Genomic DNA, 24,922 nt, shown 5'->3' with positions numbered 1-24,922 from the left:
CACATGAATGTTGGTGTTGGGATATGAAGCAATGATTGCCGAAAATGCTAGCGTTTGATGTTACGGTTGTTCATTCTATCTTCTTCTGTGAGACGCTACCGGACGACTGATGATTCATAATTTGATATATACGTGCTTGTGTTCATAAAGGAGAACTGTGCTCTCGAATCCCAGTCACCTATCCTTTAACATGAACTCGGAGCCTCAATCCGTAAATATAGGTGAGTTGATCAACAATCCAGATGACCCGTATCACTTTCGAGTTTGTCCCATATTTCATCGTATGCATAGCGGAAACAGAAAATCGACGAACCGTTATCATACAATCAGCATGACCATAGCAATCCCGTACTAAAATATTATTCACAGCCATCCTTTTCTTAGTCCCAATCATCGTCGTAATCTTCCACGTTCGCACTCCTGATGTTTGATGGACGCTCCTGATCTGACGAGTGAGATCGCTTCTTTAGACGGACATCGCTCTCTTTCAAGGCACCCAGATCCAATAGCATCCGCTCAAGGTCTGCGAGACGACGTCAGCCAACATCTATACAACTCCAGCATCAACGATCAACAAACGCACCTTCAAGCTTAGTCCTGGGTCCATTGAGCTCCCGTAATGTAACAAGCTGTCTTCTAATCTCTCCGTCCTTGTAAACCAGAATCGTCGGTGTATTCCGCTCCGGATATCCCTCAATGCACATATCGCCCCGGATCTCGCAGAACTTAATGTCGCCGTATTTCGCAGCTAGTTGACGCCATAGCTCGGACAGGATCCGCGACTCGGCGTTCCCGCTTGTGGATGTGAGGTGGACAAGCACGAACGAATTGCTGGAGGCTTCAGTTACCTCGCGGCCGTAGTCGACTTTTTGTAACGGGTAGACTTGGTTGTAGATGCTGGTTTTTTGGAGGGTAGAGAGTTCGGCGAGGCGCTTTTGGCTGGATTTGGTCAGTACTTGGAAAGCTCGAAAGCTCGCAGCTGGGATATCGGGGGTTCTCATGGTTGCGACGTACCGGTATTGTTCGAGAAATTCCTCGTCTTCTTCATCCTCAAGATCGTGCAGCTCATCTAGATCTTTGTCTTCGAGTCTATTCTCGTAAGCTTTTCGTTCGGCCTCCACGAGGGCCTCTTGGATCAATGGTTCGGGGTCCTGGGGCTTTTCGGGGATAATGCCATGTTTGCGGAGAATGTCATTCCTATGGTGGGGTGAGTGATTATCGGGGCTTTGGTGAAGGAATTGCGGGGATTAATTTCGCCTACCACTCAGTATCCTCGTTCGGGTTTACTTGGACTTCCATGATGAGAAGAAGGTTGATCCGTCGTTAGGAACAGAAATCACAAGTTTAGATAGATGATACCTCCCATGCCATTGTTTGTTGAAGCTACGGAGTGGTGGTTTAGATGATGTACATGCCGCGTGTTTGCTCTGTTTGCAGCATCAGCCACAGTGGCTGGAGCACCCACAGACGCGGAAGGCCACCTGGAGATTGTTCGATGGCATCGGGAGCTGCTTTGGCAACAACCTCTCCATTCATGCACGATTCTTCCCTGGAACAGGGTCAGTAGCCTTGCCTCGAGATTGGACACTGCTCCTTCTGGCCTGACCTTTCATTTTCTTCTTTTTTTATCTCCAACCCTCGCGGATAATGAGGGTGCGGTAATCGTTTACACCGCCTGCACACCCAATTGCTACCGACTTACCCATAATACTTACCCACCCGCCCTTATTCTACCGTTGACCCCGGCGTCACCTTTACCGGTAACTTACACGAGAAGAGAGTATCGGAACAGAGCTCTCTGCTGCTGTTAGATCAGCAGCTTCTTTCACCATGAGTTACGTCAAAAAGGATGAGGACGCTGATCAGGTCATGATCAAGCTTGATCGGACCTCCGTCTTCCAAGATGGTAAGGGGATTACCAGTTCCCCTGAAGATGCTATCTAACTACCAGGCAATTAACTAATTATGTTCTACCCTTTGTCGGTTGATAGCACGTCTTTTCAATTCCTCTCCAATTTCTCCACGAAGATGTCGAACCCTCCTGACCAAGATCGCGGTCCTCCTGTTTACGGGGGAGCAATTCCCCACGAACGAGGCGACCACTCTCTTCTTCGGCATTTCCAAGCTGTTCCAGAACAAGGATCCTTCCCTGCGGCAAATGGTCTATCTGATTCTGAAAGAACTCGCGAATACGGCGGAGGATGTCATCATGTCGACAAGCATTATCATGAAGGATACCGCTGTCGGTAGCGACGTCCTGTACAGAGCAAACGCCATTCGGGCTCTGTGCCGCATCATTGATGTGAGCACCCTTTGTTATACTGTGTTCTTCCTGCTTAGTAGCTGATGCAATTCGTAAAGGCCACCACCGTGCAAGGTATCGAGCGATTGATCAAAACCGCTATTGTCGACAAGACCCCCTCTGTCTCCTCCGCCGCCCTGGTTTCTTCATACCACCTCCTTCCAATTGCGCGCGATGTCGTCCGTAGATGGCAGAGTGAGACGCAGGAAGCTGCATCCGCATCGAAGCAGTCGACCGGTTTCCTTGGCTTCGGCGGCAGCTCTTCGAGCCACGCTATCTCGCAATCAAACTTTATGACTCAATATCATGCCATTGGTCTCTTGTACCAGATGCGCTCGCATGATAGGATGGCTTTAGTGAAGATGGTTCAGCAGTATGGAGCAGCTGGTGTTGTGAAGAGCCCCGCCGCGCTGGTATTGTTGGTGCGGTTAGCGGCGAAGCTGGCGGAGGAGGATCCAGGCCTGAGGAAACCGATGATGCAGATGCTTGATAGCTGGCTCCGGCATAAGCATGAGATGGTCAACTTCGAGGCAGCAAAGGCAATCTGCGATATGCGCGATGTCACCGATGCGGAAGCGTCCCAGGCTGTTCATGTTCTTCAGTTGTTCCTTTCTTCTCCCCGCGCCATCACCAAGTTTGCTGCCATCCGTATCCTCCACAACTTTGCCAGCTTCAAGCCTCATGTTGTCAATGTGTGCAACCCCGACATTGAATCTCTTATCTCCAATTCCAACCGTTCCATCGCCACTTTCGCCATCACAACACTACTCAAGACTGGCAACGAGGCCAGTGTTGATCGCTTGATGAAGCAGATCTCCGGTTTTATGGCCGATATCACGGATGAGTTCAAGATAACTATCGTCGAGGCTATTCGGACTCTCTGCTTGAAGTTCCCCAGCAAGCAGGCCGGCATGCTGGCGTTCCTCAGCGGCATACTCAGGGATGAGGGTGGCTATGAATTCAAGCGGAGTGTCGTTGAAAGCATGTTCGACCTGATTAAATTCGTTCCTGAGAGCAAAGAAGATGGTGCGAACCCCCAACCCCAACTTTTTTCTAACCTGGTTGTTCGGCAACTCAACTAACAATAACTAGCTCTTGCCCACCTCTGCGAGTTTATTGAGGACTGTGAATTCACCAAGTTGTCGGTCCGAATTCTGCACCTCCTCGGTGTAGAAGGACCCAAGACATCTCATCCCACCAAGTACATCCGCTACATCTACAACAGAGTCGTCCTGGAGAATGCTATCGTACGAGCTGCCGCTGTAACGGCCCTGGCCAAGTTTGGTGTTGGACAAAAGGATCCTGAAGTGAAATCCAGTGTCTCCGTCCTCCTTGCACGCTGCCTTGACGATACAGATGATGAGGTACGAGACCGAGCCGCTCTCAACCTTCGTCTCATGGCGGAAGAGGACGAGATGGCCGAACGATTCATCAAGAACGGTATGTATAACTCTGTCTGATTTCCACCTGAAATGTTCGGTAACGTAACTCACATAACTAGATTCTATGTTTTCTCTCTCTACGTTCGAACATCAGCTTGTTATGTACGTGACATCAACAAACAAGGAGACATTTGCCGCGGCGTTCGACGTTGCCACGGTTCCTGTTGTCACACAAGAACAAGCCTTGGCCGAAGAGAGAACCAAGAAGCTCACGACTGCAACTCCCACCCTCAAAGCTCCTTCTGCCGGCCCTCCCAAGGGCAAGGCCAACGGCGTGGCCGAGGCGGCAACCGCAGCGGCAACTCAGAAATATGCCGAGCAGCTCATGCAGATTCCGGAGCTCAAGGCATACGGAACTCTACTCAAGTCCTCTGTGCCTGTAGAACTTACTGAGAGCGAGACGGAATACGTGGTCACAGCTGTCAAGCATGTTTTCAAAGAGCACATTGTGCTGCAGTACGACGTTAAGAACACTCTGCCCGATACCGTTCTTGAGGATGTAACGGTAGTCGCCACTCCTTCCGAGGAAGACGTCCTGGAAGAAGAGTTCATCGTGCCCGCTCCCAAGTTGGCTACAAATGAGCCTGGTATCGTATACGTCACCTTCAAGAAACTCGCCGGTGAAGACAGCTTCCCTGTCACATCATTTACAAATATCTTGAAATTTACCAGCAAAGAGATTGACCCTACAACCGGTGAGCCGGAGGATAGCGGATATGAGGACGAGTACCAAGTCGAGGACTTGGAGCTTACTGGCAGCGACTATGTTATTCCCACGTTTGCCGGCAGCTTTGACCACGTTTGGGAGCAGACCGGTGCGAACGGGGAGGAAGTCAGTGAGACTCTACAGCTCAGTAACATGAAGAGCATCTCAGGTGCGTCTCGAATTCGACGTTTCAACGTGAATCCAGCTCGACATACTGACTTAGCTGCAGATGCAACCGAACAATTGATCACCGCCCTTTCTCTCCAGCCTCTGGAAGGATCAGATGTGGCTCTTAGCAACAGCACACATACGCTCAAGCTCTTCGGCAAGACTGTGTCAGGTGGCAGGGTAGCAGCTTTGATCAAGATGGCTTTCTCAAGCAAGACGGGAGTCACTACCAAGATCACCATCCGAGCGGAGGAGGAAGGTGTCGCTCCTGCTGTCATGGCAGCTCTTGCTTAAGGTTGTATATTGTAATGGTGCAGGTTCCAGCAGGCATGCACTAATGACGGATTCTGCATTTTCATGAGACCAGAACCATTTCCTGCGTTTTGTTCCTTCCTCTTTCCTTCAATTGCCAGTTTCTATAATTGAAGTGTCAAGCTAGATGCGATGAATATTTTTGTGTAGTCTCCAAAACCCACTATCCACTTGTTTCTGCCTCTCTGTCATCTTCTTTGATCATTCTACCCCATATTCTCTATTTTGGCGTCTTCTGGACGTTCCGTACCCTTGTTTCTCTCATTTTCTCGCCTCGTTACCGTCCCAGGAGGGCAGTACTATGACTCAAGGGGTCCTTAGTTAGACCTTGAGTGCACTTAGTCGAAGAAGCAGACAGATCAAAAATGTCTCAAGTCCCTGTTTTAGATCTCTCGCGCAAACCTGTACAGTGCGATAGCGTGTAGATGTGAAAGAATTGTTTCTGATGCCATAGCTTATTCTCTACCTAGGTACGGTATGTTTGAAGCCATTCAACAGGAATCCAAGGTCCACGACTGTCCCAGAAAATGCTCGCGACGATAAGACTGGCAGAACGAAACAATGGACTGATCTCTTTCTAATCTTATTGTTTGATCAAACATCTTTGTTGCCGGTCAAGAGTTGAGCCTGTCATTATTTTGAGCTTTTGTTCTGATTTTGCTGCTCATTAGGAGAACGATATGTCTACTCCGTACAGAGCGATGAATTCCCCATCGACAGCCATGCATCCCTACGTATGAAAGTAAACTTTTTTTAAATGAGCTTCATGATATTGATAATTCAAGCGCCTGAAAATCTTACATAGCATAAATTCTGGGCTTGTCAGCCGGTACATGGTAAACAGGTTATGCATTTTGGTAGTACATTATTGTTGATACATTCTAGCTGTGAAGCAACTGTGTCTAGAGTATATGATGTTGACATAACGGAAAAAGACATGGTCTAAGTTCACACCAGCGAAAGCCACTTTTGTCATCATAGGGAAACAGTGTACCGAGGTCATAAGTCATAATCATGAATCGTCTGCGGCGTGTACATGCAATCTCATAGATAGGAAAGCCATGCCAGTCACATGTAATATACACCGACTTCAGTTTCATCGACCGCGGTCACCACACCTTGTTCAGCTCTCTGCTTAGCATGTTTATGAAGGACATCGTCAACTCCTTCGTCTTCGACAATGCGCTCGTCGGTGCAGAAGATATCCGAAAATCCAATGGAGCGGACGTTACGCAGGCCTTTGCTTAGCGCCATTATTAAGGATGCTGTTTCAAAATGGAGTATTGGGTCCGAGAATGGCATGTCGAACTCGAGCACTTCAAGAGCCAGTGGAGGTGACAAGGAGTATAGAACATCGAAGAAGGTCTCATCTACCATGTCACCGGGGACACTCAGAGATGTCAGGTCGGGCAGGAACGCCGTCACAGCGTTGATAGACCCAGGCTCAAGCCCACGATTCGCATTGGATATTGCAAGGTGTCTTAGGGTCTCGCTCAGCTGCGGACTACTGAGCAAGCAGGCAATGCTGGTCACTGACAAATCCGTGCAATTCTTCAAAGTCAAGCTGGTGAGGGCAGGCGGCCAGGAAAATGAGGGGATCGTGGTGGCAGAGAAGTGACCGCTCAGTTGCAGTTTGTGAAGGAGGGGAGGCCATTCTGTCCGTGATGAGTCGGGAACATCGAGATTGGTTGAGTGGGGAAGTCGAAGGGTGCGCAGTCGCGGCAGACGACTTAACGATTTCTTGAGATCGGGGAAGGGAATCGGATCCACAACTAGAGAGAGATCAAGATGGCGGAGATTCGTGCATTTCGACAAAGCAGGAAGGCTGTTGACACTGTAATCGATGTTAGAAATGGTCAATCATTTTCTGGAGAATATGCGGCAAATATCGATTGATCGAAGCTTGAGAAGCATTGTCATGAAAAGAAGAGCCGACACGTCCAAATGAGAGAGCCAATACTTACGCAAATGACACTCTTGGAGCCAGGAAAACTTCTAGGTTCTCCTTGACTCGACCAAGCAGTCTAGCAGTCACACTGTTGGAGCTATGGTGCACCAGGCGACTGAGATCCAGGCGGCGGACAAAACTTCCCAGATTCAGCTTATTCCTTCGTACACCGACTTTTGGAGAGATAGTCGACACAAACTGCTGGAAAGACTTTCCTTGATGTAGCCGAGGCTTTTCATACAGAAAGGAGATGGCTGCGGAGTACCACTGTCGCGATACTAAGCAGCATGCGTACAGCGCCTCTTGACGATGGGCTTCATCTGCAGCAACGAAGCGGACGATCTGCACAACGATTTCGGTAGGAAGATAGATTTGGCGAGTAGAGTGCATCTGGGGCGTATAAGCTGCAGAATGCCATTATAATGTCGCAGAGTACTTAAGAATCAAGCGATTTGGGATCAAAGCTGCGTACTCCGTAGAGGGCAGTTGATGTTGGTCTGATAAGAGATAATAATCGGGGGATGATCTCATTAATATTATTATTATTGCGGCTGTCGGTCGGCTTCCCGCTGTCGTTGTTACTCCGATTTATCTCCCCGTCTCCGACTGAGTCAATTCAAATTCTACACTCAATTGCAGCGTTGTCACTGGTATTTCTATACATTTATCACTTGTACGGAGCATATACATTCTTTTGATTAGCTACGGTCGCTTAGAATGAGACCGCAACCTCTTTGGCGCTCTTTTGGACTGTTGCAGAGCGTATACTCTCGCTCTTATCAGTCATTCGGGCTTGGTCGCAGAGCCATCCAGACTGCCACTTCCACATCTCAGATTCCAGACTTTGCATTCGCATTTGAGTAAGTTTCGAGTCCATCTCAATTTAAGAATACCCTCGCTAACCATATTGTGACCTAGCATCGATGGTGTACTCCTCCGGTCGTCCAAGCCCATCCCTGGTGCGGCCGAGTCATTAGCACTTCTCAAGGACCAAGGGATTCCATTTATTCTTTTGACAAACGGGGGTGGGAAACATGAAACAGAGCGAGTGGCAGAGATCAGTGAGAAGCTCAAGGTACCCTTGGACGCCTCAGCCATCATCCAAAGCCATTCTCCTTTTGCGGAGCTTGTGAAGGGGCCTGATGAACACAGCTCCTTGGAGAACAAATGCGTGCTAGTTGTCGGAGGTAAAGGTGATCGCTGTCGCCTGGTGGCGGAGCGGTATGGCTTCAAGAATGTGGTGACTCCTGGCGATATTTTCATGGCCAATCCATCCATTTGGCCGTTCTCCGATGTTTTCAAAGATTATTACAAGAAATTTGCGAGGCCGATACCGAACCCTCTGGATCCTCGAGATCCAACCAAGGGATTAAAAATTGACGCCATCTTCGTGTTCAATGACCCCCGCGACTGGGCTTTGGACGCTCATGTGATTATCGACGTTCTACTGTCATCGCAGGGTGTATTGGGTACTTTATCGGACAAGAACGGGCGAACGGATCTCCCAAACAAGGGATTCTTGCAAGACGGCCAGCCGCATCTGTACTTTTCAAACCCAGATTTGTGGTGGGCAGCTGCTTACCATTTACCGCGTCTCGGCCAGGGAGGTTTTCGCGAGGCCTTGGAAGGTACCTGGGCCGCGATCACCGGTGGGCCAAGCAAAGGCGTCGAGCTGAAGAAGACGATCATCGGCAAGCCATACCAAGGAACGTATGAGTTCGCGGAGCACCAACTGCTGCGCAATCGCGCTAGGACTTTTGAGACGGATGCCGTTAGGCCATTACGGAATGTTTATATGGTTGGGGACAACCCAGAGTCCGATATCCGAGGCGCAAACACCTACCGCAGCAGACATGGCAGCAATTGGCATTCGATTCTCGTGCGCACTGGTGTCTATCGCGGAGGAGAACCCGCTTGGACTCCAAAGGTTATCGTTGACGACGTACAGAAGGCTGTCGAATGGGGAATAAAGACTTCTGGGTGGAAACTCACCGAATGAAAGACTGGATCAACTGGATTGTTCATTTTTGTATAGAGCGAACTGCATACATTATTGATTATTCGAGTGGGAGCAAGCATATATAGAGTCAGCAAAGCTGCGTTAGATAGGTCAATATCTGAGATACCACGGAATTCTTGCATTGGATTTGCTTTCTGGAACAAAAGCGTTCCCAGGACTGAAATAAATACATTTTCTTTGCCTTGATTTTTGTCTCATCGCTCAGAAGAAAATCAGGACTACCTTTATTTCAGTAAATGCACTGAAGCAAGGATCGAACCTATCCAGCTAGAGCAGGTGGTAATCCTCTTGGTGATTGTGAGGATTGAAGATTGAACTGCTGCCCCTGGAGTCTTATTTTGAAGCATTTGATGCAGGGCTCCCATAAGGAGAACGTTGTAATTAGATACCTGAGGCATTAAGGCACAAACACGTGCCCCGAAGGGAGCCCCTCCTAGGGCTTAGGGCTAGGATGATTTGGCGGGGTGAGTCGAAGCTCATCTCATTGACTCATGAGGTTGAGAGAGTCGTAACGAGTTGCCCACCTCCCCCGATTCAGTCTGCAAACTTTGTGAAACACCAGCGACCATGGCGGACTCCGAATTGCCCACTCGCCCCAAGCCCGAGGAAACCCCCGCGGCCGCCGCCGCCGAAGGAGCTGAAAAGGGTCCCAGCAAGAGTGCCTTGAAGAAGGCCGCAAAGGAAAAGGCCAAGGCCGAGAAGGCTGCGGCGCGTGCGGCCCAGGAGAAAGCTCAAGCTGCCGCTGCTGAAGCCAACGATACCGCCAAGGGTCTGTACGGCCAGCTCCCCGAATCCGAAGATGTCGTCCCTTCTACGAAATTCTCCGAGCTCGGCGACGACCACTATGAGAAGGAGGTTACCGTGGTGGCTCGTGTGGACAATGCCCGTGTTCAGAGTGCTAAACTTGCTTTCCTGATGCTGAGGCAGCAGGGAAAGAAGGTGCAGGCTGTCATTGCGGCTGCGGAGCCCATCTCGAGACAGATGGTCAAGTATACGGGCGGTCTGAACGTCAACTCCATCGTCCAGGTTACCGGTATCGTCAAGAAGCCTGCTATCCCGATCTCTTCGGCTACACTTAGCGACCTTGAAATCCACATTCGCAAAGTCTACATGATCGCGGAGGCCGCCCAGATGCTTCCTATGCAGGTTAAGGATGCCGAGAGACCGCCCCCGGAGACGACTGAGGAGGGCAATCTGGTCGACGCAGAGGGTGCTCCTATTGTCACTCTCAAGACTCGTCTGGATAACCGCGTTCTTGATCTACAAACAGAAACTAGCCAGGCCATTACTTGGATTTCGAGTGGTGTTGCGGAGCTGTTCGCAGAGTACATGATCAAGAGCGGATCGAGGTGGATTTTCACTCCCAAGTTAGTCGGTGCCGCCACAGAGGGTGGCAGCAATGTTTTCGAGGTCAAGTACTTCAAGCGCAACGCCTACTTGGCGCAGAGTCCCCAGCTGTACAAGCAGATGTGCATTGCAGGTGACATGGAGAGCGTCTTCGAGATCGCTCCTGTCTTCCGTGCTGAGGAGAGCAATACTCACAGACATTTGACCGAGGTATGCCATTGAAACTGTTTGCTGAAAATCGATCAATCCTAATCAACTTATAGTTCGCCGGTCTCGATTTCGAGAAGACATTCCGCAGCCATTACCACGAGGTCCTGGAGTTCGCTGAAGACCTCCTCGTCTTCATTCTCACCCAACTCAAGGAGCGTTACAACGATCAGATTGCCATTATCCAGAAGTCGTACCCCAAGGCTGGCGACTTCAAACTTCCCAAGGATGGCAAGGCGCTGAGACTCAACTACATGGACGGCGTGGCTCTGCTCAAGGAGGCCGGTGTCGATGTTTCCGAGCAGGAGCGATTCGAGAACGATTTGACCACAGCGATGGAGAAGCAGCTGGGTCAGATCATCCGCGACAAGTACGACACTGATTTCTACGTGCTGGACAAGTTCCCTATGGCCGTCCGGCCTTTCTACACCAAGGCCTGCCCCCAGGACCCCAAGTTCTCCAACTCTTATGATTTCTTTATGCGTGGCGAGGAGATCATGTCTGGAGCGCAGCGTATCAATGACATCAAGGAACTCGAGGAGTCGATGACCGCCAAGGGCCTCGATCCCAAGCAGGAGGGCTTCGAAGATTACCTGGCTGCTTTCCGCCAGGGCTGTCCTCCCCACGCGGGTGGTGGTCTGGGCCTGAACCGTATCGTCATGTTCTTCCTGGGCCTGCCTAATGTCCGTTTGGCAAGTCTGTTCCCTCGTGACCCCCAGCGCCTGCGCCCTTAGGCATTTAGTTTAGCTAGCGACGACATTACATACCCGTATGAACAAAAGTATAATGAAAAACATGAGACTGGATAAGCAGCATAATCGTATTCAGAGACTATCGGATCTGACTGTCTGCGTAGCGTTCTTTCATGGAGGCCATTTTGGTTGCCAAGGCATCCGTTCAGCTTTTAAGAGGTGGCCCAAGCTCCCAAGGCTGGAACTTTTTGGTTCGGAGAATCATGAATCATGAATCATGTCAGCATCAGAACAACAACGCTCCGAAACGCAAAATCACATTCAAATCATGCCGGAGAAGCGGAAACCACCCGCATCTGGCTTTGGTTCATCTCCTTACTCAAAGCGTCCCCGTCCGTCGTATGCAGAAGAGGATGATGCCGACGAGATGACACCCGCCGTGACGCCCTACGAACGCCCTCGCAACCACCCCGTATATGGGCAAAAGAGCGCCTTTCCGGGCTTGGACGTCGAAGTGGAGCATGAGCTTTTCTACGGTGAAGCAGAGGATGGCATGGAGTATCTTCGCATGGTCCGGTAAGCTTTTTCCCTTTCGGATCCTCGCCAAATTTCTGTTCCTGTTCCCCGCTTGCTAAATGTCTACATGTCCTTTGCCCCATGTCTAGTTTTCACTTGCGACGAGCATTCGGTGGTTTCGAAAGCTAATCACGGCAATGACTCTTTTATGAGAGTTTAGATCCGAAGCCAACTCTCTGCCTTTCCTGTTTACCGCTCCCAAACCTACGGAGACGCCAACCGAGAAGACAAACGATGCGATCACAGAGGAGCAAGAGCCCCAACCAGCACCTACGCCATTGCGCGACGGCATCTTCGCAGAGGGCGTCTACATGGCCGCACCTGCCGAACCGGAAGTCGCGCAAGCATCTACGGGACTACGGGAAGACGAATACTCCGGTGCGCAGTCGAGCTATTACAATCTCCTCCACCATCGCTTTCTCCTCCTCCGATCCATCCTGAAATGCACGCCACCATCGAGCGCGATTGCTGCACTGGACGATTCGCATCCGATCAGTTTCCCCCGACATTCGAAGACTGCCCGCAAGGAGTGGCGACGGCTTCTGTTAGCGGTGGACCCGCAGACGGTTCAGCTGGCCTGTATGGATATGGACAGCGTATTGGGTGTGCTGGGGATAATGGCCAGGCTGATGTCCGAGAATGTCAGAAGTGGGGATGCGGAGCGAGTCAGACGGATTGGAGCCTGGGCTTGGGGACTGTTGGGCAAGTGCCGCGATGTCGGACAACTGGGGACTGAAGAAGTGGGCGATATTCGAGATTTGGGCAAACGAGCTGTGAAGATATTGCATAAGATGAGAGAGGAGGATGAGAAGACCAAGGCTGCCCGGCGAGACGATGATCTGTCGAATGAGGAATCGGATGACGACGAGATTCCGGAGGACAATCATGGTCATCCCGAGGACGCTCAAGAGAATAAGCTCACCACTGAGCAGACTGACCATGAAATGCAAGATGCGCCAAGGGAGCCGTCTACTGCGGAAGACCTCGAGGCAGCAAAAGTGCGCCTTCAAGCGATGCTTCAGGTCAATGAAAATGAGACGCGTGAAGCCGCCAGTTCAGACAAATCCGACGTCGCTAATGACGCTGAAGAGAGCACACAGGACAGTACTGTTGAAGTGGCGATGCAGACTCGTGCTATGCTCGACATGATCATCACCGTGGTTGGCGAGTACTATGGGCAAAGGGATCTTCTCAAGGAGCGGGAGTTGTGGATTGATTCCTCATTGCCTGCCAACGTAGCATGATCTCGATACTATGTCGTCTTTTGAAATACTTCTAACCTGCCTTTACCCCTAGGCAAAGCCGAGATACCCAATTTGACTTTTGTCGATAGTTTCACTTAGAGTGAGGATTGATGGACCATTTAGCATAGTCTTCTGTTGCCTACTGGAAAGCGAAGAAATTTGAATTTATGCACTTAGTAAATAGAAATGTATCTATTTCAGGAGTCATACAATAATACTTCAGCACACGATGGAAGGGATATCCTGAGATCTATCTGCTGGTGGGCTTTTGCATGTGGTTTAATGAACGGCGGACGAATGACTCTTTGCGTCATTGTTTAGGCTGCGCTGCCCCAACCGACTCTTATCTCCGTTCGTCATTCATCCTTCAACGCCCATGCCTCTCCTCATCGCCTCAATTCCATCGAATACTGAAGAGTGTCGTTTTGTTCTCTCACGCTGATGAAGACAAGTACATAAGTAACCATCTACATCTCCGAAAAAAGCCGCCACCATGGCTCCAAAGGTCGAAATCTCCATCCCAACCGCGAGCACCTCACACACCTCACCCCCCTACACAATCTACAATATCACCCTGCGCCTCCCCCTGCGCTCCTTCACCCTCTCCAAGCGCTACTCCGACTTCGTCGCCTTCCACACCTCCCTCCTGAATCAAACCAACGCCCCGCCACCAGCCCCCCTACCCGGCAAACACTGGTTCTCCAACACTGTCTCAAACACAACCCTCCGGGAAGAACGCCGGCAGGGCCTGGAATCTTATCTCCGCGCCATCAACGAAGCAGACGACCCCCGATGGCGCAACTCCAGCGCCTGGCGCGCGTTCTTGAATCTCCCCAGTTCCGCCGTCGGCAACGGCAGCGCCACGACCTCAGCCAAGCTGCATGCGGCCATCACAGAGCCCGGCGCGGTGGGCTCACAGAGCGCGATTACGGACCCGACGCTGTGGCTTGACTGTTACCGCGACATGAAGGCGCACCTGCATGATGCGCGGCTACATCTCACACGGCGGGATCAGGAAACGACGCCGCAGAAGCAGCATGAGAGTTCTGCGCGGGCGAAGAGCAGTCTTGTGAGGGCTGGGAATCTGATCGGGGCGTTGGAGGACGGTCTGAAGAATCTTGGTGATGCGAATGCGGATACGAGGTCCATAGCGTCCGGGAAGAGGGGGAGTTGGGGGAGCGGGAATACGCTGGGCGAAGGGGAGCTTCGACGGAGGAAGGACTTGCTGATCAACGCGAGGAAGGAGAAGGATGGGTTGGAGGATTTGCTGAACGCCATGGCTGCTAAGAGTAGGATTGACAATGCGGTTGCGTCAATACAAGACAAGGAGGCGTTGGTTGGGCCTGCGAGTCGGAAGCCTGCTCGTTCGGGGAGGGTGCTGGGCAAGGAGACGGAGCGGACTCGCGAGCTGGATAATCAAGGTGTTCTACAGTTGCAGAAGCAGACGATGGAGGATCAAGATATGAGTATCGAGGAGTTGAGGAAGATTGTACTACGCCAGAAGGAACTGGGGATTGCTATCAATGCTGAGTTGGAGGTTCAGAATGAGCTCCTGAAGCTCACGGATGAAGATAATGACAGGTATGTATCAACCCTGGTTCTATCTCTAATAACCCATTCTAATGCCTGTCACCTAAAGGTTACAAAAGAAGATCGAAATCGGCAAGAAGAGGGTTGGCAAAATATCCTAGTTTGGCGTCTTACGGGCGGTGCCGCCTCTACACAGTTCTATACATTATTTCTGAGCCATTTAGAGGGAGCGACTTGCATGTTTTTCGGCAGTTGAGCGGGTTCTACACTATCTTGGATCTACTCTAGCAGCAGCAATCATTTCTGGGAGGATATGATGCACCGTCTGGACGCTCGTCAAATTGGTATCTATTGTCGTTCTTTCCCGTCATTGCTAGCTAATACATCCTGCATCGTGATTTGTTACGATTGGGCCGATAAGAACTAGTTGTTATAGAACGTCAGTAGATGCCTCTTAAACTCAATGACTCGAAAACTCACCTCCTTCGCTTGTTCCTCAGTCACATCTGATTGATCAGATTCACGCTGGCTAATCAGCCCCAGCTTACTGCGTCGAAGCAGCCACCAAAGTTCTTGCCGATCCCCACCGAGTTCCTCCTTTAACAACTTGTCTTTCAGCTGCCTTAGAAAGTCATTGTACAACGCGGGCTCCTCGAAAGAAATAAGCTCGTCCCGCATTACTCCCATCTCCTCATTGACCCTGTCATAGTTTGCATCACCAAGGCTATTCCTGATCTGATCCTCAATGATTGATGTCATCTGCTTCACGGCGTCTTTGATCGTCTCGATGGTTTCTGCCTGTGTCAGGGTCTGTTTGAACTCGGGAATCGCATTGGTAGGAGAGATTCTGGCGCGTTTCTCTTGGTGAAGCAAGGCATCAACGTCGAGACCAGAAAGCGGTTTCTCGCTCTCCCGAACACGCTTACGTCCTTTGACTTTGGGCGGCACTAGAAAATGGTTAGCAAGTGGTGGACTCTCCCGAGGGAAAATGATTGGAGCGAACCTTTTTTGACATCGGCAGCCGCCATAAGCTTTTCTAGATAACGCTTTGATTTCTCTACCAGGTCTGGTGGCGGCTGAGAAAGCCTCGTTAGATTTTCTGAAGGGGGGGGCACTGGATCATTGGGGTGTATAGCACGGTAGCGGATCGCAGAATCAATGCGATGCAATACCGGCGAAAATGAGTCGTCGATGGGAAGGCCCTCTACCGGATTTCTGGTGGCATGTTAGCGAGAGAGCGCAGACTGGTACTAATCCAGGGACTCACCCGTCCTCGTCGATATCAACAAGCTCCATGCTATCCACATATTCACTCATAGCATCAAGCAAATCCTTGTTCGGCAGATTTCGATGCTCGGTTACTACTTTGCCAGAGACAGTGATCACCTTGTCCAGAGGAGGGAAACGATAGGTTCGGACATCTTCAGCGAATGGTAGCTGGACCTCATGGAGGCACTCATAGTCGGGTTCGATTGAAGGAGCAAGCAACACCATGACGGGAGGCTTGTTCTCTTTGACCACCAAGCGAGCAACAGCATAGCACTCCAGTTCAAAGAGGGCATGAATGAAGGATGAGAGTGCCAATGTTGCTTTATCATTGCCACGCTGCCCAATGATAATGTTGGTTGTCGACATGTGCATATAGCGATCATACTACAATAGACCATAAGTTCCTGCTTCGCGCGTGCAATCAGAGAAGTTAAACTTACCTTGTCACTTTGTATGAACCCAACCAGTTCCAATACTGCGTACGTTTCGAGGGTTGTGATGTTCTCGTCTGTCTCGCTGATATGTACTGCCGTCCGTCCATATTCGTAGCCCTTGGCTAGTTCCTCCCGCTCCACGTCAATTTTACCACCAGGGGCATTCTCATCAGGGACTTCGTATGTTCTCAGGTTCCTGACACTTGTGAGAGCGCCACCCTCGGGAGGCGTTTCTTGTGAAGGAGCAGCAAGTCCAGTCGATTCGCCTTGCTCTTGTTCAGCTCCCACGTCTGAGCGAAGCACAAAGCTACTTGCGCTTGGAGGCTTTGCCACATATGTCCGATAGTACCGTTCGACCGGAATTCGAAGAGCAGTGTCATACTCTTCCGGGTTACCTAGTTGTAGGTATCCTTTGAAAGTCGCTACCGTTCTAACCTTCTTGACGCGTGGAATGTCCATCTCTGAGACAGCCTGTTCTAGCGTTCCATACGCCCCGTCACAATCTTCAACCAATCCTCGGAGAAGGGCCTCATTTTCGGCCTATACTTCTCTGTCAGAAAGATCACTCCCTGTAGCACGATACGACTCTACCTTCTGCGGATCCTTTTCCTCCTCTTTGAAGCCATAATCAGGGTCGTCAAAGTCAGTGCCTCTGGAAATAGTTAGCACACTGCCTCATGCTCTCTGCCGGTATCACTGACAGAACCACCAACTCGATGTTGTCTTCCTTGATTTTCTTCGTTATTTGGTCGAGATCCTCATTGCTCATCCATCCCAGGCCGTTTGTGACCAGCACAATTTTCCGTTTGTACTTCAATTTTTTGCAATATGTAACGATCATTTGAATGGCCAAAATGATGGCGGAAATAGCTTGAAAGAGTCAGAGTACTTTCCGATATCCTGATTAACAAAACACGAGAAAGAGTTGTTTACCATCTCCCTTATCAGTCTTGCTTGGCTTGATTACTGCAGCCAATCTTCGGATATCTGGCATAAGAAACCTGGTACATCAGATGAGCAAATGAAGCCTGCGTAACGAAGAAACGTACTGCTGAATTCCTGAAAGCACCGATATGTGTTTAAAATGAGGATCATCATCGAGCTCGTTAGAGGTTCCTGTTCTCATATTAGTACAGAATAGAGACGTAACTTGATGACCTATTTGTGTCTCACCGTCTGTCTTGAGGCCAATAACACCGATTGTGGCTGTTTTGCGACCTGTGGCTACCTGATTACCAACAATCAGCCGCAAGCTCATGACCTGTCTTGTGTAATAGTATCCTCACTGTTGCTGTGATGCGATCCCAGACATATTGCATGGCCCATTCAAGATCCGTCACTGATCGGCCATTGCGCTTCTCCCCCATGGATCTCCCTACATCCACGATATAGACTGTTGCTTCCTTTTCCGCCATGATCTCGGGATGATATAGAAGAGAAATCCAATTAGGAGATGAGGGAAGAGAGGGCCAGATAAAGGTTGCCCATTGACGGATAGACAAACACGATGCTCCAGGCAGACGCGCGATATTTCCCGATTGGGCGTTAGGCAGAACGCGAAGGCACATGACATCATTATGGGAAAGGTGCGTCAACATTGTAAATCAGTAAGTGTTTATATTTTTGCACTAACAAAAGCCGTCGCAACAATTACCTTTCCACGCATGGGGTGCGTCGAAATATGTTCCGGCATTCTCTAGCTCTCCACCTCCTTCAACAACCATCTGATCCTTTCCCATCTTCTTCTCTGCATCAGAAGATCCCAGCTCGTCTGTTGGCAAATTATAAAGTGTATCATTAATTGTTGGACAGGCAATATGACTGACCCTCGTCCCTACCATGTTCTCAGGTACAGAAACCTTTGCTATCAGGATGTGAACATATGCTGACTTCTGCCGCAAGCTACGGTACCCTATTGGGTGTGCAAGTGTTCCAGGTGAACCTCATCCGGCCAGCTAGATATTCACTACCCTGTTAACATTCAGGCGCAACAGACATTTATCGGGGGCATTATCGCTTTCCGAGTGCTCCCTCGCCCTCAGTTCTCAACGTTGCAGACTGCGACATTCCCCGTGTACTTCACGCTGCAGTCCGCACTTCCCGTAGTTGTCGCCTTGACTTCCAGCAAAGGTGCTCAGCTCAATGGCATTTCCGGACTTCTCGCTCCTGAGAATCGATTTGGAACACTCCTGCCCCTCGCAACTGTCGCAGTGGCTGGGCTGATCAATCAGGTTATCCTGCGCCCACTCACTGTTAGGACGATGAAGGAGAGGAAGCATCAGGGTATGCTTGCGGGTCCTGTGATCCCATCTCACTTACTGGCTGCTAAATTTCTGCAGAAACCCGTGATGGCAAGAAGAGCTATGACCCTGCACCCCACTCAAAGGAGATGATGGCTCTGAACAAGAAATTCGGCAGACTCCATGGTCTGTCAAGTCTGGTCAACATGGTCAGCCTTGCTGCTACAATCTATTACGGTGCAGTGCTCAGCAAGCGCCTGTCTTGAAGAGCTCACTTATTGGAACTTTTCAGTCGATCGCTAACCTCAGGGCTACTTACTGGTTTATCAGACTCTTCCTTTATGTCCTTAACGCTTTGTATATATCGTCCCAACAAGCTGACCATACATAACCCATCTGCAAAAATAAAGAAAACCTCTTTAGATACCTCGTTTCCTGATGCAGTGGATTGCACATCTATCTGAATTCTGCTTTGAGGTTTCTCAGGATGTTGAGACATATTTACCCACCAGCGTTTGGCTCGGAAGGTTTCTGGCTTCGGCCAGAAAACTTGGTGTCACTAACCTGAAACCAAGCAGCAGATCAAGAACCAATTTGTGTGTTTTGTTCTTGTACCCTTGTCAAGCACATCTGCATGCCATGCTTTGAGGTAACTGAGACATGTTGATGGCGGAATGGCTGATTCAAATTGAATGCCATTAAACCCTTTGTCGCTGAGGTGGCCGTCTCCCATTGATAATCGCTGAGCATCTGGGTATTTATCTTCCTCTCTTCCTCACTTCGTCTTGACAAAACCAAAAACAAGAAGGCCTGCCTCCCCCTACCGATATTTATCCTTGCGCAATTCTTTATCCTTATCCTCCTCCTCAGCTTGACTGTCGTCAACCAGCCTTTGGCAACATGTCTATTCTGTCTGTTGCAATGGTCGTGGTCACCCTCGTCAGCCCTATCTTTATATCAGCTGTCCAATCGCTCTCAGAACGTCTGGCTTGCGCCAATATCTATATCTCGAAGGTTTTTGGAGAAATGCCGGCTTTCAAGATTGATGGTATCTTGAAAAAGCTTGATCAGTGGCCGGTACTGCACACATCATACATAAAGCTATCGTCCGCTTCCACGCCAGTGCCGTCTGAGCCCGATATCGCGTGCCCAGGGACCGATAATTTCCACCACATGAACCACTCATTGTTTGACCCAGGCTTGAGTGAGCTGGGCTCACTGTGGCGCGGTCAAATCAGTCAGGATGCGGTATCCACGTCAGAACATCATGCCAATGTGCCGACTTTCGGGGGTCTTTATCGTGAAGCACTACTCATCAACCGGCCAGTTTTGCTTTTCATTATGATTGTTCTGTTGTTGATACCAGCGGTAGCATCCATATTCACTTGGTATTCTCGCAAGCATTGCCTCCAAGTAGCGAACATTGAGATTCTAGATTTCATCAACGAAGTCCGTGCCCGGAAAGCGTTCCTGTTGAAAAGAATGAGCTCCGCTGTTTCAATGCTGAATAGCCAAATTGACAGCATCGTGAGGCAGATAGTGATGGAGCATGAGCGGGTCTGCGCTGAACTACCCACTTTCCTTGATGTTGAAGTCAGAGAACTGCGAGAGGCTCTCGAGACACAATTCCGGAACGAATTTGATCACCATGTCCTGGAAGTGAAGAATTTTGCCGACAACTTGGAACGCGCACGTCGGAGTTTTCCAGATCCCGAAGCCATTGAAGCCGAGTGCGAGGATTTCCAGTCTGAGCTTCAACGCTGGAGACAGCGAATGGGCGACTTTCTCGCTCAAGTCAGTGCAGAGGCTGAAAGGAATGGTAATATGCAGAGCCCGGTCAAGCGTATCATGGAGCACCAAGAGGAAATGCCGCCCACTCAGGCGTGTGTTACGGAGACTGAAGATGAGGTTATGGAAGACAAAGTGGAGAGAAACGAGCCTGCAAGCCATATTGTGAGCGAAAAGCCACGAGCAGAAGATGAGGAGCCAATCTCGAGAATGGCCCTGTGGGCAACCGCGTCCGGACACCCTGCACCCACACCGGCGGAAATCGAAGAAGGTCGAAGAATCCGGCGTGAAAGAGTAGCAAAGCGGATGGAAGAGAACAATGGTCAGCGACCTGTGAGAAGTCAGTCTGGGCCCAGGAAGCGAAGGTGTCCTTTCAGAAACAGGCGCCACAGCGTGCACAAGCAAGACCACGACGCGGCTCGCCAGTCCTCCAATTCCACCTCGCTCTAAATTATCCTTTGGAAGGAAGATCGAAAGTGCATGAAGCAAGAAGTTTTGTGTCTGCATTTATTATGGTTCATCATGGGAGTATCTCAATCAATCGAGTTAGATCACACTGTGAGTTTGATGCACCTGATTAGATTTCCATCATGAGGCTGAGTGTTAAGCTCTATAACAATAGATGAATTTATCCCTGAGTGAGAATTTTAAAGACATAGATTCTAGATTTTTCTCCAGCATGGGAAGTGTAGGGTATTACTTCGGCTTGAATCCGAATGTATTGACGGTTGTTGCTGCTCAAAACCCAACAGGACAAAGAAAGCATCCATAGAACGCCCAAGTCCTTTCGATCTCAACGACAATGAAAGTTCTCCTCTTCTGGGTATTCCTCTTTCTTCTCACTTCTATCATCTGTACTATTTTAGACTGAACCACAAATTGCTTTTCCCCCCCTGTCCTTATTTGAACTGCTTTGCCCTGTTTGACTGCACTCTGTCTTTTGAGGTTTCGTCTTCTTTCACCACTGGACACAACAGAAGGACAACTTAGTGGTAAACCCGTTCATTCTTGAAGCCATTCTTTCTTTGACTCAACTTGTTTCCAAACATGGCGTCGTCCCGGAGCCTCTTCTGTCAAAGGAGGTTCGTTCACTCCCATGGTATGTTCTCATCCACAAGCAAGACCTGACTTGAGGATATTTATCCTTTGTATTGCCCGAGTACTAAGTGGTCTTGAATAAATTTCCCTCTATATTTTCCCTCGCTCCTATTCTCTTCTTAGCATTGCAAATACTACCTCAGACTCGAAAGCATACTGGAATTCGCCTTGTCTCCTCATTTCAAGCTCCTTCTACTTGGTGAGAATGGAGGCCACGATATTTATGCTCAGTTCTCTTGCCACCAATTTCGCTGGAATCTACTGGCATGTCCCCTTCACCGTCGTTGACCCTCAGCACACGTTCCTTGAGCGACTTGTTGGCTCCGTTCAGGTGTCGAGCACCATCTACACTCTCCGACATTGGCATCCTCTCGTGTTTCCCGAAGCTGCAAACTGTCCGGAAGCTGCAAAATGTGAAAGCCCAGCGCAGAATACTTCAATGGAGCTCAGTGACATACTGAAGGACGTTATGGATCAGTATGTTGTTCGGACACAAAATTTAACAGTCCCTTGTCCGACAATTGTTGGCAATTCTTGCAGCGATCAACCGCCTCCACTCGCCACGATACATCACAAGCTCTTCGGAAGAGCTTTTGACATCCCCCTCGATCAAGGATCTGCTGATTTGTACTGGACTGTCTTCTTTACGACCCTTGTATTGATTGGCATCCTTCTCGTGCTCTGGAAGGGACTCACCCAAGGCAGCCGCAAGCATGATATGGAGTCTATGTCGGGTCAGAAGTCCAACAAGTCGGCAGACCTCCCAAGCGAGAAAGATGCCCTGAATTGGATTCGTATCTCTCGCTTTGCTGTCGCTTTGGGGATCAAAGACGATATTTCGCATGACTGTGTGAACATCAGAGCAAAGATCACGGAGATTCCAGAAAATCTGCGCCAATTCCAAAAAATTCTCCAGTCCGGTTCCGTGGGCGCCGAATGCAAGGAAGGAGACGATGTGGAATCCAATAAGAAAACACTCGCGCAAGTCTTTGATGGTAATCTTCGGTTTTGCACCGAAGCAGTGAAAAGTGCACTGGAAGCGCTGAATCAACTCAGCAGACGCGTGGACCACAGAATCAACCTACACGAACAGCCGCTAGATGGCCACGGCCAAGGATATCAGAATATTGAAGATTCAACTGAAAAGTTTAGTCTGTATCAGGACGAATTTCTCACCGAGGGCACCCTGGAAGCAACAACATCGGCCGTGGAAAAGCGCATTCTCGGAATAGTGGATGATCATATCTCAGCCCTTGACGAAGAAGCGAAGAAGCGGATTGATAATATCGAGTCTGCACTCGCAAAGGTCCAACAATCCCTTTCTGTTGGTGTTGTCGATAAGGAACAGCTGAACGGGATTATCGGCGGACTCAAAGCAGACATTGAGAATCTCCACACGTCATTGCAATCACTCTCTCACGGGGGCGATGACTCGCAAGTTGGTGTTGATACCATCGTTCACGAGCAACTGCAGAGCCTAGAGAAGCGTGTGCAATCCCTCGAGCATGCGGCTTCAATGACTCCCCTAGACAAGAAGCAGATTTACCAAGAAATTGACGAACTTGACCAAGCCGTGTTGGATCTGAAGAATTCATATGCGCAAATCGAGTCGAAACTCAACTCAACCGTCACAGAAACACAAGTGAAAGAAGTTTTGAAAGAAATAGCCGCACAACTGAAGCAAAAAACTGAAGGTATGGAAAACGAACTCCACCGGCTCATGAAAGCTTTGGATGAAGTCAAGAACGCTGCGGTCGAGTCGAAGAACGATGACCCTGAACTGGCCAAAAGATTGGAAGATATCGAAAGGGCAATCGATGATTCAACAAAGGTGGTACAAAGCTTCAGAAGAGAACTTGACTCACATGCTCTGGAACACAAAAGTCTGCAGGAGGCCGTCAAGGGGGCCTTCAAGTGGAAGAAGGAGCTTCAAGACGGAATTGACAAGAAGATCGCCAGAGTGACCAGGGAGATCATGGAAACGAATGACCGAATACATATACCGGTCAAAAGCATGCATCTTCTCGAAGAACACAAGTCAATGCAAGCGAACGTCAACAAGAGTCTTTGGAGAAACCTAGATAAATGCATGAGCGCTCTCGGCATCAAATACGACCTGAACGCCTCTGCTCTAGTGACTATACACACTACTAACCAAGATCCTGTCGAAAAGCCTGACTCGAACGATGAGGATCTTGTTGCAGAATATGGTACACATAAGACCAGGACAGAGGTTGTTGATGAAGGGGTTCCACAAGAAGAAGCTCAAGCCGCAGGATCCGAGGTCCAATCACCCAAGGATGAAGCCCAACCTACAAAGGATGAAGCCCAGACCCCAAAACGCGAAGCTCAAATAGACGAACAAGTACAGAAATTCGACAAGCAACGCCGCGCGAGTGCCCAATCTGAGGCCATCAGTCCCAAGACTCTACAACCAGCTTCCAAAGCAATTAGTGATCCAAAGCAATCGCCCGTAGCGGGATCGGTTGCCTTTAAAGATGAGGCTGCAAAGCGCGACAAAGCAGATACAGCCCAATCGCGAGCAGAATATAATCAAGAGGTTGAGAAGGGCCACGGATCTGCTGCATTGGGAAAACAGTCCAATGAGACTTTAGCGCAACCGAAGACATTAGAAGGAACCCAGTCTCCTCAGACACCGGGGTCTGCGAAGGGCAAATCATCTGGAAAGCACACCCCAAGTAAACCCCGTTTGAAGCCGGAGACATCTACCTCCGCAAGGCACGAGAAGAGCCAAGGAGCTGGCCCGGCTTCGGCTCAATCGCCTTCAAAACCAAACACGGAGGTTGCCTCTGCCGAAATGAGCAAGAGCAAGTGGGCTGAATCAACTCCGGCCCAGGTTCAGCCCAAAACACCTACTCATGCGGGAGTTGAAGGGAGCCAGCTGGCTAGCCCAGCTTCAGCCCAACCCCCTTCAAAGCTGGATGCATCGACTTCTGGTGAAATGAGCAAAAGCAAATGGGCTGACTCAACTCCGGCCAAGGCTCAGCCCAAAACACCTACTCATGAAGGAGTTGAAGGGAGCCAGCTGGCTAGCCCAGCTTCAGCCAAAGCCCCTTCAAAGCTGGATGCATCGACTTCTGGTGAAATGAGCAAGAGCATGTGGGCTAACTCAACTCCAGCCAAGGCTCAGCCCAAGACACCTACTCATGCGGGAGTTGAAGGGAGCCAGCTGGCCAGCCCAGCTTCAGCCCAAGCTCCTTCCAAGCTGGATGCATCCCCTTCTGCCGAAATGGGCAAAAGCAGATGGGCCGACGAGTCTTCAACTGCACAGAGATCAAAGAGTGTTTCCTTGCCCTCCGAGAGGAACAAGAAAGGAGACCTTGGCCATACTTTCTGAACTCAAGGACCTGATTAGGCTTGATGCTCTCCCAGTAGATTTGTTTGTTTTGAGTTATATTCTTTGTTTTTGTGATTTGTTTATTGCTCTTTGTGCCACCAGAATCATTTGTCCTTCATCTGATAATCAGTTTGGAGAATCCAGGAGTTGGTGTTATATGCGGGTCGTTTCGTTGGTTTCTGCTGTCTGAGACGGATTTTGGTTTCTTTGAACAAGCTAGATTCGTTCAGGTAGTCGCAGA

General features: G+C 49.7%; 11 protein-coding genes across 11 annotated transcripts; 8 read left to right on the top strand and 3 right to left on the bottom strand.

Moving 5' to 3' along the window:
• Window positions 1–380: 380 nt before the first annotated feature.
• CDV56_109199 (phosducin family protein) lies at window positions 381–1,299 on the bottom strand (the record flags this gene model as incomplete). Its single annotated transcript, XM_026762818.1, has 4 exons — window positions 381–523; window positions 584–939; window positions 1,015–1,197; window positions 1,262–1,299. 4 exons carry the CDS (start codon window positions 1,297–1,299, stop codon window positions 381–383), a joined length of 720 nt encoding a protein of 239 aa, XP_026618940.1.
• A 531-nt stretch (window positions 1,300–1,830) lies between these two features.
• Window positions 1,831–4,912, top strand: CDV56_109160 (coatomer subunit gamma; the record flags this gene model as incomplete). The annotated part of the gene is made up of 6 exons (XM_026762779.1): window positions 1,831–1,906; window positions 1,992–2,302; window positions 2,362–3,328; window positions 3,395–3,742; window positions 3,804–4,619; window positions 4,680–4,912. The coding sequence occupies 6 exons, from the start codon at window positions 1,831–1,833 to the stop codon at window positions 4,910–4,912; spliced, it is 2,751 nt and encodes a 916-aa protein (XP_026618939.1).
• A 1,086-nt stretch (window positions 4,913–5,998) lies between these two features.
• Window positions 5,999–7,268, bottom strand: CDV56_109138 (F-box domain protein; the record flags this gene model as incomplete). The annotated part of the gene is made up of 2 exons (XM_026762757.1): window positions 5,999–6,764; window positions 6,895–7,268. 2 exons carry the CDS (start codon window positions 7,266–7,268, stop codon window positions 5,999–6,001), a joined length of 1,140 nt encoding a protein of 379 aa, XP_026618938.1.
• A 327-nt stretch (window positions 7,269–7,595) lies between these two features.
• Window positions 7,596–8,877, top strand: CDV56_109121 (putative HAD superfamily hydrolase; the record flags this gene model as incomplete). The annotated part of the gene is made up of 2 exons (XM_026762740.1): window positions 7,596–7,738; window positions 7,797–8,877. 2 exons carry the CDS (start codon window positions 7,596–7,598, stop codon window positions 8,875–8,877), a joined length of 1,224 nt encoding a protein of 407 aa, XP_026618937.1.
• Window positions 8,878–9,465: 588 nt separating this feature from the next.
• Window positions 9,466–11,186, top strand: dps1 (putative aspartyl-tRNA synthetase Dps1; the record flags this gene model as incomplete). Its single annotated transcript, XM_026762716.1, has 2 exons — window positions 9,466–10,455; window positions 10,509–11,186. 2 exons carry the CDS (start codon window positions 9,466–9,468, stop codon window positions 11,184–11,186), a joined length of 1,668 nt encoding a protein of 555 aa, XP_026618936.1.
• Window positions 11,187–11,472: 286 nt separating this feature from the next.
• On the top strand, window positions 11,473–12,964 carry CDV56_109074 (SIP1 domain-containing protein; the record flags this gene model as incomplete). Its single annotated transcript, XM_026762693.1, has 2 exons — window positions 11,473–11,720; window positions 11,881–12,964. The coding sequence occupies 2 exons, from the start codon at window positions 11,473–11,475 to the stop codon at window positions 12,962–12,964; spliced, it is 1,332 nt and encodes a 443-aa protein (XP_026618935.1).
• Window positions 12,965–13,457: 493 nt separating this feature from the next.
• CDV56_109055 (Qc-SNARE protein) lies at window positions 13,458–14,655 on the top strand (the record flags this gene model as incomplete). The annotated part of the gene is made up of 2 exons (XM_026762674.1): window positions 13,458–14,545; window positions 14,604–14,655. 2 exons carry the CDS (start codon window positions 13,458–13,460, stop codon window positions 14,653–14,655), a joined length of 1,140 nt encoding a protein of 379 aa, XP_026618934.1.
• Window positions 14,656–14,896: 241 nt separating this feature from the next.
• Window positions 14,897–17,612, bottom strand: KU80 (ATP-dependent DNA helicase 2 subunit KU80; the record flags this gene model as incomplete). The annotated part of the gene is made up of 11 exons (XM_026762632.1): window positions 14,897–14,917; window positions 14,975–15,441; window positions 15,498–15,709; window positions 15,762–16,147; window positions 16,204–16,737; window positions 16,789–16,849; window positions 16,899–17,067; window positions 17,131–17,198; window positions 17,247–17,313; window positions 17,371–17,425; window positions 17,484–17,612. The coding sequence occupies 11 exons, from the start codon at window positions 17,610–17,612 to the stop codon at window positions 14,897–14,899; spliced, it is 2,169 nt and encodes a 722-aa protein (XP_026618933.1).
• Window positions 17,613–18,079: 467 nt separating this feature from the next.
• CDV56_108993 (DUF4149 domain-containing protein) lies at window positions 18,080–18,703 on the top strand (the record flags this gene model as incomplete). The annotated part of the gene is made up of 3 exons (XM_026762612.1): window positions 18,080–18,133; window positions 18,183–18,480; window positions 18,537–18,703. 3 exons carry the CDS (start codon window positions 18,080–18,082, stop codon window positions 18,701–18,703), a joined length of 519 nt encoding a protein of 172 aa, XP_026618932.1.
• A 634-nt stretch (window positions 18,704–19,337) lies between these two features.
• On the top strand, window positions 19,338–20,675 carry CDV56_108966 (uncharacterized protein; the record flags this gene model as incomplete). Its single annotated transcript, XM_026762585.1, has 1 exon — window positions 19,338–20,675. One exon carries the CDS (start codon window positions 19,338–19,340, stop codon window positions 20,673–20,675), a length of 1,338 nt encoding a protein of 445 aa, XP_026618931.1.
• Window positions 20,676–21,528: 853 nt separating this feature from the next.
• On the top strand, window positions 21,529–24,681 carry CDV56_108908 (uncharacterized protein; the record flags this gene model as incomplete). Its single annotated transcript, XM_026762527.1, has 1 exon — window positions 21,529–24,681. One exon carries the CDS (start codon window positions 21,529–21,531, stop codon window positions 24,679–24,681), a length of 3,153 nt encoding a protein of 1,050 aa, XP_026618930.1.
• Between the last annotated feature and the right edge of the window lie 241 nt (window positions 24,682–24,922).

Source organism: Aspergillus thermomutatus, assembly GCF_002237265.1.
Source record: "Aspergillus thermomutatus strain HMR AF 39 chromosome Unknown NODE_2, whole genome shotgun sequence".
In the NCBI taxonomy this organism is placed as follows: Eukaryota; Fungi; Ascomycota; class Eurotiomycetes; order Eurotiales; family Aspergillaceae; genus Aspergillus; species Aspergillus thermomutatus.
The sequence above is the reverse complement of the archived record's forward strand: the minus strand, read 5'-3'. Positions and strand labels throughout refer to the sequence as shown.